A 13,178-nucleotide genomic window follows, 5' to 3' on the forward strand; every position below is an offset into this window, starting at 1 on the left:
CCCATGGACTTCACGAGTTGCAGAGTCAACTGAAGGTCCTCCAGATACCTTCGCTTCGACGACGCTCAAATCAACCAGTCGTCCAAGTAGAGTGAGATCCTGACGTGCGACAGGTGCAACTGCATCGCAACGTTTTTCATGAGACGTGTAAACACCCTCGGAGCAAAATGTGACGCCAACAGCATCTGGTGTTCCCAGGCGGTCACCCATCCAAGTACTGACCAGACCCAACGTTGCTTAACTTCGCTGATCGGACGAGAAGCGGTGTTTTCAACGTGGTATGGCCGTTGAGCAGAGTCCAAAGCAGAGAGCCCTGAACTGGTACGTCTAGTCCCCCAAGACAACCTGAGATACTTCATCGAACGTGGATGAATTGGGGCGTGAAGATAAGTATCTTGGAGATCCAAAGATACCATCCAATCCCGGGATGAAGGGCTCCTAGTATTGACTGCGAGGTCTCCATCTTGAACTTTTCCTTCCGGACCAAGTTGTTCGACCTGTTGACGTCAAGACGGGTCTCCAGCCTACTGAAAGTTTTGGGACTAGAAACAATCTGTAGTAAAATCCCGGGAACACCGAGTCCAAGACCTGTTCCACTGCTCTCCTCCGCTCGAACATCTGTTCGAGCAGGTCAAACAATTTTCTGTTTGACAGGAAGGCAGTTGGGAAACAAAAAACAAAGGAGGAGGAGACAGGAAGGGAATCAAGTAACCTCTCTCTAACAGTAGGAGGGACCAAACGTCTGCCCCTCACTCTTTCCAGGCTTGTGCAAAATGAAGCCTGGTTGCAAAGGGAGTCTGGAGATGAAAGGAGTCACTTGCTACCTCTCTTGGAAGTGACATTCCTTCGGGAAAAAACTCTCTCTCGTGGTGCGGGTCTCGTGTTGCTTCCCATGGAAGCCCCTTTGTTTGTAGGCAAATATTTAGCTTTCGTTTACTTTTTGTATCATTGAGATCGGTGCAATCGTTAAGAAGGAGATGCAGTTTGAATGTCGATAACTTTAGTTTTGAGAAAAACGATATTTTTTGCTTCTCTGTGTATTTATTTGCTTGCTGTTACACAGTTTGATGTTTTTATGACATAATGAAAAGCCAAAAAATAGACCTGCAAAGTAATATAACTTCGCTAAATGAAGCTAAATGAAGCGAGTGTCAAAACACGGCTCAGGTTGGGCAGCGCAACATCTTCCTTAGTCAAGCTCTGAGCTGCTACTGACTGACTGCCACTGACTGCCCTGCGGCATTCCTGTCTTTCGCTGATGCGTATCATGCGTACTAGGTCCACAGGGTTGCCATAGATCGCATTAGATATTATTATTTCATAGCTAAAAGGAAATTACCACCGATATACTGACAATATCATTACATTATACGAAAAATGTAGTTTGACTATGATAGGGTTACTGTTTTGTTTATAACTCCTAACTGTGGCGAACTTTTAAATAAAACTTTCTGAGAAGATAGTCAGGATATGGAGAAGATAGTCAGGATATGTATGATGCCATATATAAAATATCCCAGAAAATTGATTTCCGATTTTTTCGTCAAACGCTCCCCTTAAGACAAAGACAACTGCGAAGGTGGAGAGAGAGGAGCCGAAGGTTGAAAAGTCTCAGGAAACAGATCCTTAAGAAAAAAAGCCAGAGTCTGATAATCAGAGGAAGAAGAAAACGAAAGAAGTTTCTCTTCATACAAAGGCTGTGACGAAAGAGAATGTTCTTCCGCAGCTGGCGGGTCTTGAGTGAGTGGAGAAAGTAGTTCGATTCGCCCGATCACGTGGCGGGAACTCCCGCGAACGAAGAAGACGTCAACTAGAGTACGTATAGTAAACATAAAAAATGTGGAACGCTTCACGATTAGCGTGTCATCCTTGCGCAGGGGCCATGCTAATCTTCTCTGTATCGTTCCAATTTTAGTATATGTACTGCCGAAGCAAGTACTGGCTAAATTAAGAAGGACATCAGATGTTGAAGCGGGTAGTTGTTTGACATGATGAACAACTGGAGCGGCGTCAACACAAGACTTGAAGCTATACGGCGAAGCGGCGCGGAGCGTCATGGCGTGACGCGCGAGAGGCTCCGTGGCAAGTACTAGAAGAGAGTCACAGCTGGCGCGCGGCGTCATGGCTAAGCGGCGCCCGAGGTGAGGCGCGTGAAGCGTGAGAAGCGCACGAAAGAGCAAGACGCGCTCCTGGCGCGAGACAAGAGAAAAGTCCAACACCTCAAATCGGGGAAGACGAATAGGAAGCCACTAAACACTCTCTCTAGACGACAGACGAGAAGCCCCAAAACATCTAGTAGACGAGGAAGACGAAGCAGGAGACGAAGGTGAAAGTCTGTACCTCTTACAGGCAGATTCGAATCTTGAAAGGTTCATGAGAGCATCCAGCTGTTGTTGCAAACCCAACAAAATCTGACGCGTTGGAGAAGCAACTCTCTCGGGAGAAGGGCTGAACCTGAGAGAAGGAAAGGGGCGAGAGACGTATACTTCCTTCCACAGGGGAAGAAGCTCTAGCCCTTGCCTTAGCGCGACAGGGGGGTCGAGTAGCGTCATCATTCGAAAAACACTTTATTCTCTTCTGCAGAGGAATAACCACGCAACTTTCGGGGAAGAGTACAAACGTCTAGACTCTAGAGGAAGAGGACGTGAAGCGTCCTCTCCTCTAAGCTTCTCTTAAGAGGGCGAGAGTCCAACCGAGAGCTCCAACCCCGAGGCGGGGAGGACGTGTCGGAGGACGAGAAGCAATCCTTCAGGATGCGTGCCTGAGCACGATCCCTGGCAGCCTGGGTAGCGTCATCAGGACCTGCCGAAGGGACGCCAGATCGGTGGGAAGCCCCCAAGTAACCCTCATGCGGCTTTCGACATGCCCCCTCCCTGGTCCTGGGAGTTCGACAGAGGTCCAGGCCTAGAGGCATTATAGGGCCGATCTGACGCCCCCTCCACAACACTAGGGGCACTAGCACTAACACTATGCGTTTGAATTGCATTCACTTTAGTTTCAAGAGCACGCATTGACTCCACACGAGAGCCAGGGAATTACCTTCTGCAGCAACAAACTACAGGGTTAGTACTAAAATTTACTACAGGGTTACTAGTAGGAGAAAACCTGACTGTCCATCTAAGGATGCACTCTAGGAGGAAGATTTCCTCAGCCTATCACGCTCCAATTTAAGCATATAGGCTTCATATTTCTTCCACTCACCCTCAGACAATCCCACACATTCATTACCGATTATCATAGAGCATTGAACACCCTTACATATCATACATAAAGAGTGAGGAACTATCAAAGTCTTGATAGCCTCACCTTACATTCACCCAAGCTACAGACTCAATAGCTAGAGGTAAGACATCTTAATTATAAGAAAAGTCAAAAGCAAAATCAAAAACGGTCCACAAAGAGCGTATGCCAAGTCACAGATCCAGTCGAATACCAAAAACAACCAAAATACTTAAGTGACAACAAATTTCGAAATCCAAATGGCGGAGGAACTGACAACAGATGTTGACAGTCCGGCGACAGAGAAAATCTGAATAGAAAATGGGAATGGTTCCTGATACCGCCTCCCAGCGGGCGGGAATGGGTACTAACCACCTGCCCGGCCACTGCGTGTGCCGCGAATTTTGAAATTCTGTCGGACTTCGAGAATACAGCTATATATATATCTGGCAGGTAAGTCTCATGAACAAAATGTGCATTTAGTCATGAAAATATGAAAATACAGTAAATAGTGAATATTTCTCAATGAAAAATACCGCGAATGGGCAAATTTTCTGCAAATAATGTGAATATACTGTACGTTCCACAGAAAAATTTGTGAACAGGTGAGTCTATGAATCATGAGACAGTGAATAAAAGGAGTTTACTGTACTTGTTGACACTTATCTAAGTCTCACACCACTTCCAAAGTGCTTGCAGGCCTCCATTATCAAATTACTGAGCATGCATCATCACACTGCATGTTCCACATTCACTGCGTGATATTCCATATCTCAGCATTGATAAACTAATAAGTTTAAAGTTCATTTGAAAGACTTCAAATCCTCAAACTGCCTCAGCTCATGACAAAGCTTGCTATATACTCTAGGAGCTGCGAAATAAGCACCCTTCTCTCCTTACTATTTTCTGCCCCTACACTTTCAATTCTCTGCCAGGAAAATATAAGGTAAGGTAATATTATTTACTGATGGCTAGCAAGTATACAGTAAATCCCCTGTATTCGCCAGAAATGCGTACCACACCCCCTGCGAATACTTAGAACCATTCTAAAAACACTTAGAACTGCCTATTTTGATAGTTCAAACACAAAAAAAAAAACTAAAATGGCTTATACAGGTATTATCCTACTTACGATGGGGTTAGGTTCCAAAAACCCATGGTTTGTTGGAAAAAACATATCTCGAATATAGCCTAGCCTACATTAGGGTATTCGGTATCATATATACATACAGTAAACCCCCCGTATTCGCATTCTTATGGTTCGCGGACTCACGCATTCGCGGGTTTCTCTGTAACATATCTAGTGCCATCATTCGCAGAAAATTCGCCCATTTGCGGTATTTTTCACTGAGAAATATTCACTAAATTACTGTATTTTCATATAATTTTCATAAATAAATGCACTTTTTGTGATAAAACTATTAAAATAATCAGGTATAAGCATTTTTACAGGGTTTTTATTGGTTTAAGCTATCAAATTGGGCAGTTCTAAGTGTTTTAAGAGGGGTTTTAAGCATTCGCGGATTTGACCTATTCGCAGGGGGGGTGTGGGACGCATCCCCCCGAATACGGGGGTTCACTGTATATGGTGCCTAGCCTACACTATAAAGTATACTCTATATATATATGGTATATAGTAATTACAAATATAAGCTAATTTAAGAGATTCATGCAGAGTGACTTATGATAATTCAATACAAAGAGAATAACAAACAAGAATTAGCTTAGCCTACACTGGTATATCATATACATACACGGTAACCTAGCCTACATTATACCGTACTCTATATTCACATATTGTATTATACAAACATCAACATAACGATCTTTTAAAATGTAAAGCCTTAATTCACTGTATCCAATAATATTGTATATATTCTTATATTACTTTTGTATTATAAGTTGCGATCATAGCGATCAATGTCTTGGTTTGGAAATCAATTACACGATGAGTTCATTCCGCCGTATTTAACTCAGTTCAGAGCGCTTTCCTTGCTTTTAGTTAGTGTAAATGAATCTCCAGATACTTTATTTATTTGGGGCAAGGTTATTTTTTGTTATACGAAGTGTTTTTAAGTCGAAATATAACTTAAATACGTCTCGTTGTGAAATTAATTTAGCTATTTTTTTTGCTAAGAGATGACATTGGGTGTTGGGGGCATGTTGGTTTAGTGTCAAAAAAATGAAGATTCCGTTCACTATTTTCATCTGATTTCATCATAATACGAGCTTTATGTTTTTATAGTTTATCGGCATAAAAATAACAGTAATGTGTTCTTTCATGCCCAGTAGTTTTGATTAAAATACTTTCCCTCCAATTTTAATTACACTCGAGTTTCATCCATGTTGCCGATGCACGATAATTTATAGCCATTAGCAGCTTGAACATTGTTTTCTCAGCTTCAGCTACAACTTGCTGCTCAAATTTCGCAGTATACTTCCTTGTCGATTTTTATCCATACTGAATAAGGGTATAATGTAAAAATATATCAGTCCTATTCTACTCAACGTCATTTATACTATAACTATGGTAATTATTTATTACTGTACGATGGTAAATACAAGGAAAACGGTCTCTTGTTATCTAGTTTGGTGATAACCAAAACAAGTGTTTCTCGGTCGGTTGTTTATGGCTGTAAGCATTTATGCAAGAGTATAACGTTATTAACAGTACTTTTATCATTCACTTTTGCTTTTAACTAAAAGATGGGATACAGAGATGGAGGAAAAGAAGTTGGTGTATTGTAATTTGGTCTCTTACCGCCTGATTGTACACTGCTGCCTGCACCCGCGCGAAATTTCAAAATATTTTATAAATATTGTCGTATTGGTATTAATTGCTTACCTCACTGCAAAATCAAATTATCGTTAAGGCGAATTATCGTAACTTGAGCACTACCTGAGCATTTTAATAGTTTTATCACAATTAGTCATGAAAATGAGATGAAAATACAGTGATTAGTGAATATTTCTCAGTGAAAAATACCGTGAATGGGTGAATTTTCAGCAAATAATGTGTGTATACGTTCCATAGAGAAATCTGCGAATAGGAGAGTCCGTGAATTGTGAGACCACAAGTACGGGGCGTTTACTGTACTAGGTTTGGTAAACAAACATAAAATGCAAAACTTTGGCCTAAAGGAATGAAAAAACATCCAAGAATTACTTTTAAGGTAATTATATAATGATGACTTGTGAACAGTCTACGCCCTGTAAACCCCACTGATGTAAAAATTTGGACTAAAGGAATAGCATAAGATGCAAGAATTACTTTTAGGGCAAAACTACATCGGCTGCTTGCAAGTAGCCTAGGGAAAAAAAAAGTTTGTCTGAGTTAGCCTAAAAGAATAATGTAACATTCAAGAATTACGTTATCATTCAAGAATTACGTTAAGGCAAATAATCGGCAGCTAGCAAGTGCCTATGCCCAGAAAACACCATTTGAAAACTAATTTTAAGGCAAAATTATACTGAAGGCTTGCAATTAATCTGTCTAAGATGTAAGAATTACATTTGAGGGCAAGTAGCCAAGGCAAAAAAGTTTTGCCTGGATTAGCCTAAAAGAACTACGAAACACTGAAGAATTACTTTCAAAGCAATTATGTCGGCGGCTTGCGGGTGTCTATGCCAGGAAAACACCATTCGAAAATTAATTTCAAGGCAAAATTATACCAAAGACTTGCAAGTAATCTTGACTCAGTAAACAAAACATAATGCAAAAGATTCAGCTCAAAGGAATGGTGCAACACATACGAGGATTACTTAAGGGCAGAGTTATTATCGGCGGCTCACAAGCCTAGATGTTAACAAAAGACTTTTAGACAAAAATTCTGATAATGAATCAACTTAATAACAAAAACAAGGAAAAAACTCATCCTGAGATCTCATGAAGGTTACTATTACATGTTCCAGTGGATGTGTACACCACAGAATTCCAGATATTACATCCAGAAAATAATGAATAAAGCTGCCACCATACTTGGTGTTCAACCAAGAACGGCAGGAACAGATTGAGGTTATCTGCTACAGTCATTCCTAATATTCCCGCTAGTGGGGGGAACTGGCCGCCTACAAAGACGTACAAAGTGTTACCAGCGAAATTTTGAATTCAAGCTGCCATATAGAGTGAAGTAATAACTATGTAATTACTTGGTAAGTTACTTATATAAAATCCTTATTTACAGGACCGAGGGTTTGTATACTGTGTAGGAACAATTGTATTTTAACAGAAATCTTTCATATTCACAATTGATCCCTGATCCCCTTTTCCTGTCGAGAGCAACCAGATTTGCTGAACAGCAGCACCAATGCAGCAAATGTGCCTCGTTGTTGAGCTTCTCAGTTCCATAGATCCTTTATTCCTCACCCGTTGGACTGTGGAGCAGTCTCTCTGAGGATGTCATGCAATTTGAACTTCAGAAGTTCATGCAAAGATGCAATGCATTACTACCCTATTGCTATTCTCCTTGCATTTTAATACATTTTTATCTACTTATTAATCTACTTTTACTTTTTAATGAGCGAGATCTTTTCTTTCTATATTTCCCTTTACCTTCTCTTACTTCCTAATGAGCACCATATACTTCGGAAGCCTGAATTTCAAGTCAATGGTCCCTGTGGGCTTGTTTCATATGAATAGGGTTCATCTGAATAATAATAATAATAATAATAATAATAATAATAATAATAATAATAATAATAATAATAAAATAATAAAATAATAATAATAATAATAATAATAATAATAATAATAATAATAATAATAATGTAAAGAACTGAGGTTTGTGTTTGTGTGGGAAAAAAATTTAAAAAGCATTTTCAAAAGTACACCAGTGAATTAAACTGAAAAACTTACTTGAGTCTCCTATAAAAAGAACCCCCCTCCTCCTTAACAGCTTCTTAACATCATCAGTTCTAAAGATGTCACATGCCATGTCATTCAAGCTCTCAGCAACCTAGAACAGAATGTTGGTGGTTTGAAATATGTCTCAGATAAGCTTACATTATGGTATGAGCTTTAGTAAATTTTCACTTCCATACCACAACCACTCCCATAAGTGCCTATATATGTCAAAGCACGCCTACAGTCTTGAACAGTATCATACATTTAAAATAACAATTTTTGAAAGTAAACATGATATTTTTATGATAAAATAAAGTTTGTTCATACTTACCTGGCAGATATATATATAGCTGTATTCTCCGAAAGGGACTGACAGAAATTCAAAAACTTACGGCACACGCAGATGGGCCAGGTGGTTAGTACCCATTCCCGCCGCTGGGAGGCGGGCATCAGGAACCATTCCCATTTTCTATTCAGATTTTCTAGAAACTAGAACTACTGTCTCCTGAGGGGAGGAGGGCGGGTACTATGATTATATATATCTGCCAGGTAAGTATGAACAAACTTTATTTTATCATAAAAATATCATTTTGTTCATGACACTTACCTGACAGATATATATATATAGCTGAATCCCACCATTGGAGGTGGGAAGAGACAGAATAGGATTTAGGAAACAAAACTATGTAGGCGACTGACGCCTTGGTTCCTTACCTGTTAGCATTGCTGACTTCGTGATTACTGTCACCCAAGCCTGCTTCTGCTTTACTAGAAAACTCCAGCGAGGTAGAGACCTATAAAGCTGGTGGAATCTAGATGATCTGTCAACGGGGCGAGACCACAATGTGACTAGACCATATGACCTTACTTTGAGGGGTAAGCGACAAACTAACAACCACCTGACCAAGCCTAGTTACGTCAAAAAGGTTAACATAAACTAAGGACTGGGGCGACCACCACTGGTGGAGACCCAACGACCATAAAAACAACACAAAAATATTTAAAAACACACCAAAACAAAACTAAAGGAGAGGATGAGAGTCGCTTTCTGTTCCCAAGATCGTATTTGCGGAAACGTAAGGTCCCAGCACACAGCAATTCTCATAGGACGTCTTCACTTCTGTGAGATAATGAGAAGCAAAGACCGAATTGCTTCGCCAAAAAGTGGCACCCAGAATGTCATTGAGAGACTGGTTTTTCTGGAAGGCCACTGAGGTAGCAATGGCTCTCACTTCGTGAGCCTTAACCTTCAAAGTTCTCAAATCTTCGTCTAGCACACTGGAATGGGCGTCTATGATGGTGCTTCGTAGAAAGAACGCCAGGGCATTTTTCGAGAGAGGTATATCAGGCCTCTTAACGGAGCACCAAAGATTGCTAGAAGGACCTCTACAATCCTGGGTCCTCTGCAAATAAAATTTTAGAGCCCTGATAGGACACAGGGTTCTCTCAGGTTCTTGTCCAGTGATGTTCGTCAAGCCCTTAATTTCGAAGGACCTGGGCCAAGGGGAAGACGGGTTCTCATTCTTTGCAAGAAAAATAGGGCTCAGAGAACAGACAGCATCAGGGCCTCTGAAACCTATAATCTTGCTGAACGCTTGATTAGTTCACTAACTCTCTTAAGCCGTCGCCAGAGCAGTTAGGAAAATAGCTTTCTTGGTTACATCTTTGAAGGAAGCAGAATGTAAGGTTGAAACCTCTCTTCACGACATCAGAGAGATTTTGAACTACATCTAAATTCACAGAAGGTAACCCAGGGAGGCTACCTTAGACGTCTCAAAAGACCTAAGAAGATCATGAAGGTCTTTGTCCGACAGTTCAGGCCTCTATGCCTGAAGACCGTTGACAAGCACACTCCTATAGCCTTTGATGGTAGGGACTGCCGAGTTCAAATCCTTTCTCAGATAAAAGAAGTCCATATCTGGGATAGAGAGGTCGTGGTGGAGAATTCCTGAAGTTTACACCACTTCTGAAAATGAAACCCACTTAGACTGGTACACTGCGGCTGGAAGGCTCCTGGTGTTAGCGATCGCCTTAGCCACTGGTCTAGAAAAACCTCTCGCTCTGAGCAACTTCTCGATAGTCTGTGCAGTCAGACTCCAGAGCAGGAAGATTTTTGTGAGTACCTCGAAGTGGGGTTGTTGAGAAGATCTGTTCTCAAAGGAAGCGTTCTTGGAAAGTCCTACGAGAGACATGACCTCTGAACCACTCTGCTGAAGGCCAAAAAGGAGCGATTAAAGTCATTTCTCGTCCCCCTTCTGGGGCTACAAACTTCTGACGACTTCCCAAGAGTCTTGAATGGGGGAAGGCGTACAGATCTAGACGCTGATCCCAGAGAAAGGCATCTATTGCTAGGGGCTCCCGGGTCGAGAACTGGAGAGCAGTAAAGGGAGGCAGCCAGTCATGAAGTTGCGAAAACGTCCACCAGGGGGCGTCCCCAAAGCTTCAAAGATCTGACACGCTATGCGTTCAGAGTCCATTCTGTTGGCAGCAGCTGTTTAATGGAGCTGAGAAGGTCCGCGCGTACATTCTCGACCCCTGCTACAAAACGAGTGAGAATCGTCACCCGGCGAGAATGTGCCCATAGCAGGATCTCCTTGGCGATCAAGAACAGGGACCGAGAATGAGTACCTCCCTGTTTCTTGAGGTACGCCAGGGCCGTGGTGTTGTCGGAGTTGACTTGAATCACCCGACCTTGATCTTGAGAGAACTGAAGAACCCAGGAAAATCCTTTCAGTTCTTTTAGATTTATGTGCCAGGACACCTGTTCCCCCTTTTCCGGTGCTGTTGCTTCCTCCCCTAGTGTTGCTCCCATCCCGACATGGGCCGTCGGAGGAAAACAACACTAGGTCAGGGCTCTGAAGATAGAGAGACCCCTTCTGCCAACTTTAAAGGATCAAACCACCACCGAAGATGGTCCTTGACAGAGAGAGATCCTGAGGAGATACGTCTAAGTCCTCCTTGTTCTTCCAGTTGTCCACAAGAAGAACTGTAGGGGTCTGAGATGCAACCTCCCAGGAGGCTCAAACTTCTCCAGTGATGGAAATGGTCCCCAGCAGACTCATCCATTCCCTCACCGAGCATGTTTCTTTCCCCATGAAGGCCGAAACTTTTACAAAGCAGTGCTGCTGACGTTCCTGGGATGGAAAGGCTCGAAAACCCGCTGAATCCATCCGAATCCCCAGATAAAGAATGGACTGAGAGGGGATCAGATGCGACTTCTCTAAATTCACAAGAAGTCCCAGGGACTTTGTCAGTTTCAAAGTTGAATGCAAGTCCTCCAGACACCTTTGTTCCGATGTGGCTCGGATGAGCCAGTCGTCCAGATAGAGCGATATCCTTATGCCGGGCAACGTTCCTCATCAGGACTGTGAATACCATAGGAGCTGTACTCAGTCCGAAACAGAGAGCTCTGAACTGGTACACTCTTCCCCCCAGGACAAACCTCAAATACTTTCTCGACTGAGGATGAATGGGGACATGAAAATCTGGCGTCCTGCCGAATTAGAGAGAGAGACCATCCAATCGCCTGGTCGCAGTGCGTGATAACCCGACTGGGCGTCTCCATTTTGAACTTTCTCTTTGACGACAAGTTGTTCAGTCTGCTGACGTCAGGACTGGTCTCCACCCCTGACTGTTTTGGAACCGGAAGGGACGATTGTAAAAACCTGGAGACTCAGATCCGGTTTCGCTCTATGGCCCTCTTCTGGATCATTTTCTTCCTTGAATAAAAGGATCTGTTGCTTCTCAGACGGTAAGAAGCGACAGATCTGGGAGTAGAGGACAGGGGGGGGTTTTCGAGGAACGGGATCCTGTAACCTTTTTTGATTACCTTGAGGGACCAGGAATCCGCCCCTCTTACTTTCCAGGCTTCCGAAAACAGGAGAAGCCTGGCTCCTACTGGTGTCTGGAGGTGAGAAAAGTCACTTCTTGCCCCTTTGGGAAGAGAAGGGGCTCCGCCTCTCGGAGACCTCTTCCTGTGGTCCTGGAAGGGAGGAAGATCTCCCACGAGAAGGGCTTCTGTCTCTTCGGAGAGTCCTTTGCAGGCATTAGAGAGGGACACTAGGACGTCCTGGAAGACTGAGCAAGGAGATCCTGAGTAGCCTTCTCCTTAAGGCTGGAGGCGAGATCCTTGACAAGCGGCTGGGGGAAGAGATGGCTAGAAAGAGGGGCAAAAAGTAACTCAGCCCTCTGAACAGGAGAAACCGACTTGGCAGCGAAATTGCAGTACAAATCCCTCTCTTCTTTTAGGAGGGTTGTACCAAATGAGAAAGCCAGTTCATCAAACGCCATCCCTGACCTTGTCCGTGCGACAGTACCTGGACAACTCCCCCCCAGAAATAGAATCCGGACACTCACAGTTCACATGAGTCCAGGCCCCCAAGCACCAGTCAGAAAGTTAAAACCTCCATAGACTTGAAAAGGCCTTTCAGATGGTGGTCGGTCTCCAGAAAAGTCCAAGACACCTTCGCCGAAGAAGAGACCTCCTTGAAGCATCAGCGAGGCTGTAAAATCACCTTGAGAGGGAAGAAGGAACTCTTGAGCCAATTTCCTCCCGTCTCATACCACATTCCAACCGCACAATCTAGACGGAAGAGCGAAGGAAGATTTTCAGCAGAGACTTCTATCTTCCATCCACGCATTGACTCTCTTGAGAGCTTTTCCCCAAATAGCCAGAGAAGTCTTCATTTTGGCAGGAAGCCGGGCGATTTCCTCACCTTGAAGAAGCTAACTGCGAGAAGGAGGGAAGAGGGCAGAAACTGAAATTTATCCCAGAAAAAGCTCCTTAAGCATGCTAGCCAAAACCCGGTAGTCGGAGAAAAAGACGAAAGAGGGGCTGTTCTTGTTCTGCAGTCCGACTCCTGAGACAAATCAGCCTCTTAAACAGGAGGCAACAGGAAGAAGTCTTCGGGGCTAGAGAGAGACAAAGACCTTTGGGTCCAATTCGGCCCAGAGACACTCTTCTGAAGTGGGAAGAAGCATGAAAAATCCGGAACAACTCGTACAGGGCGTCCTGAGGCGTCTGACGGCGTCGGCGTGCAACACAAGCAGCCCGGCGTCCTGAAGAGCGTCCTGTCTCTGGCTGCCCGGGCGTCCTGGCGAGAGTCTGGCCGGCGAG

The 13,178-nt window shown here is 43.3% G+C and overlaps 1 protein-coding gene and 2 non-coding genes across 4 annotated transcripts in view; all 3 read right to left on the bottom strand.

Annotated features, from left to right (window-relative positions):
* LOC136851247 (PC-esterase domain-containing protein 1B-like) overlaps positions 1 to 13,178 on the bottom strand; it is a 157,346-nt gene that overhangs the window by 108,192 nt on the left and 35,976 nt on the right. For both annotated transcript variants that reach the window (XM_067125204.1, XM_067125203.1), the window contains exon 2: positions 8,075 to 8,174. In XM_067125204.1, coding sequence (XP_066981305.1) covers positions 8,075 to 8,153 — 79 coding nt within the window. In that variant the 5' untranslated portion in view covers positions 8,154 to 8,174. The remainder of the gene's footprint in view (positions 1 to 8,074; positions 8,175 to 13,178) is intronic.
* LOC136851648 (5S ribosomal RNA) lies at positions 174 to 292 on the bottom strand. Its single transcript, XR_010856942.1, has one exon. It is a non-coding gene; the product is annotated as a 5S ribosomal RNA (ribosomal RNA).
* LOC136851649 (U6 spliceosomal RNA) lies at positions 1,834 to 1,939 on the bottom strand. Its single transcript, XR_010856943.1, has one exon. It is a non-coding gene; the product is annotated as a U6 spliceosomal RNA (small nuclear RNA).

This window comes from Macrobrachium rosenbergii, chromosome 23 (assembly GCF_040412425.1).
Source record: "Macrobrachium rosenbergii isolate ZJJX-2024 chromosome 23, ASM4041242v1, whole genome shotgun sequence".
In the NCBI taxonomy this organism is placed as follows: domain Eukaryota; kingdom Metazoa; phylum Arthropoda; class Malacostraca; order Decapoda; family Palaemonidae; genus Macrobrachium; species Macrobrachium rosenbergii.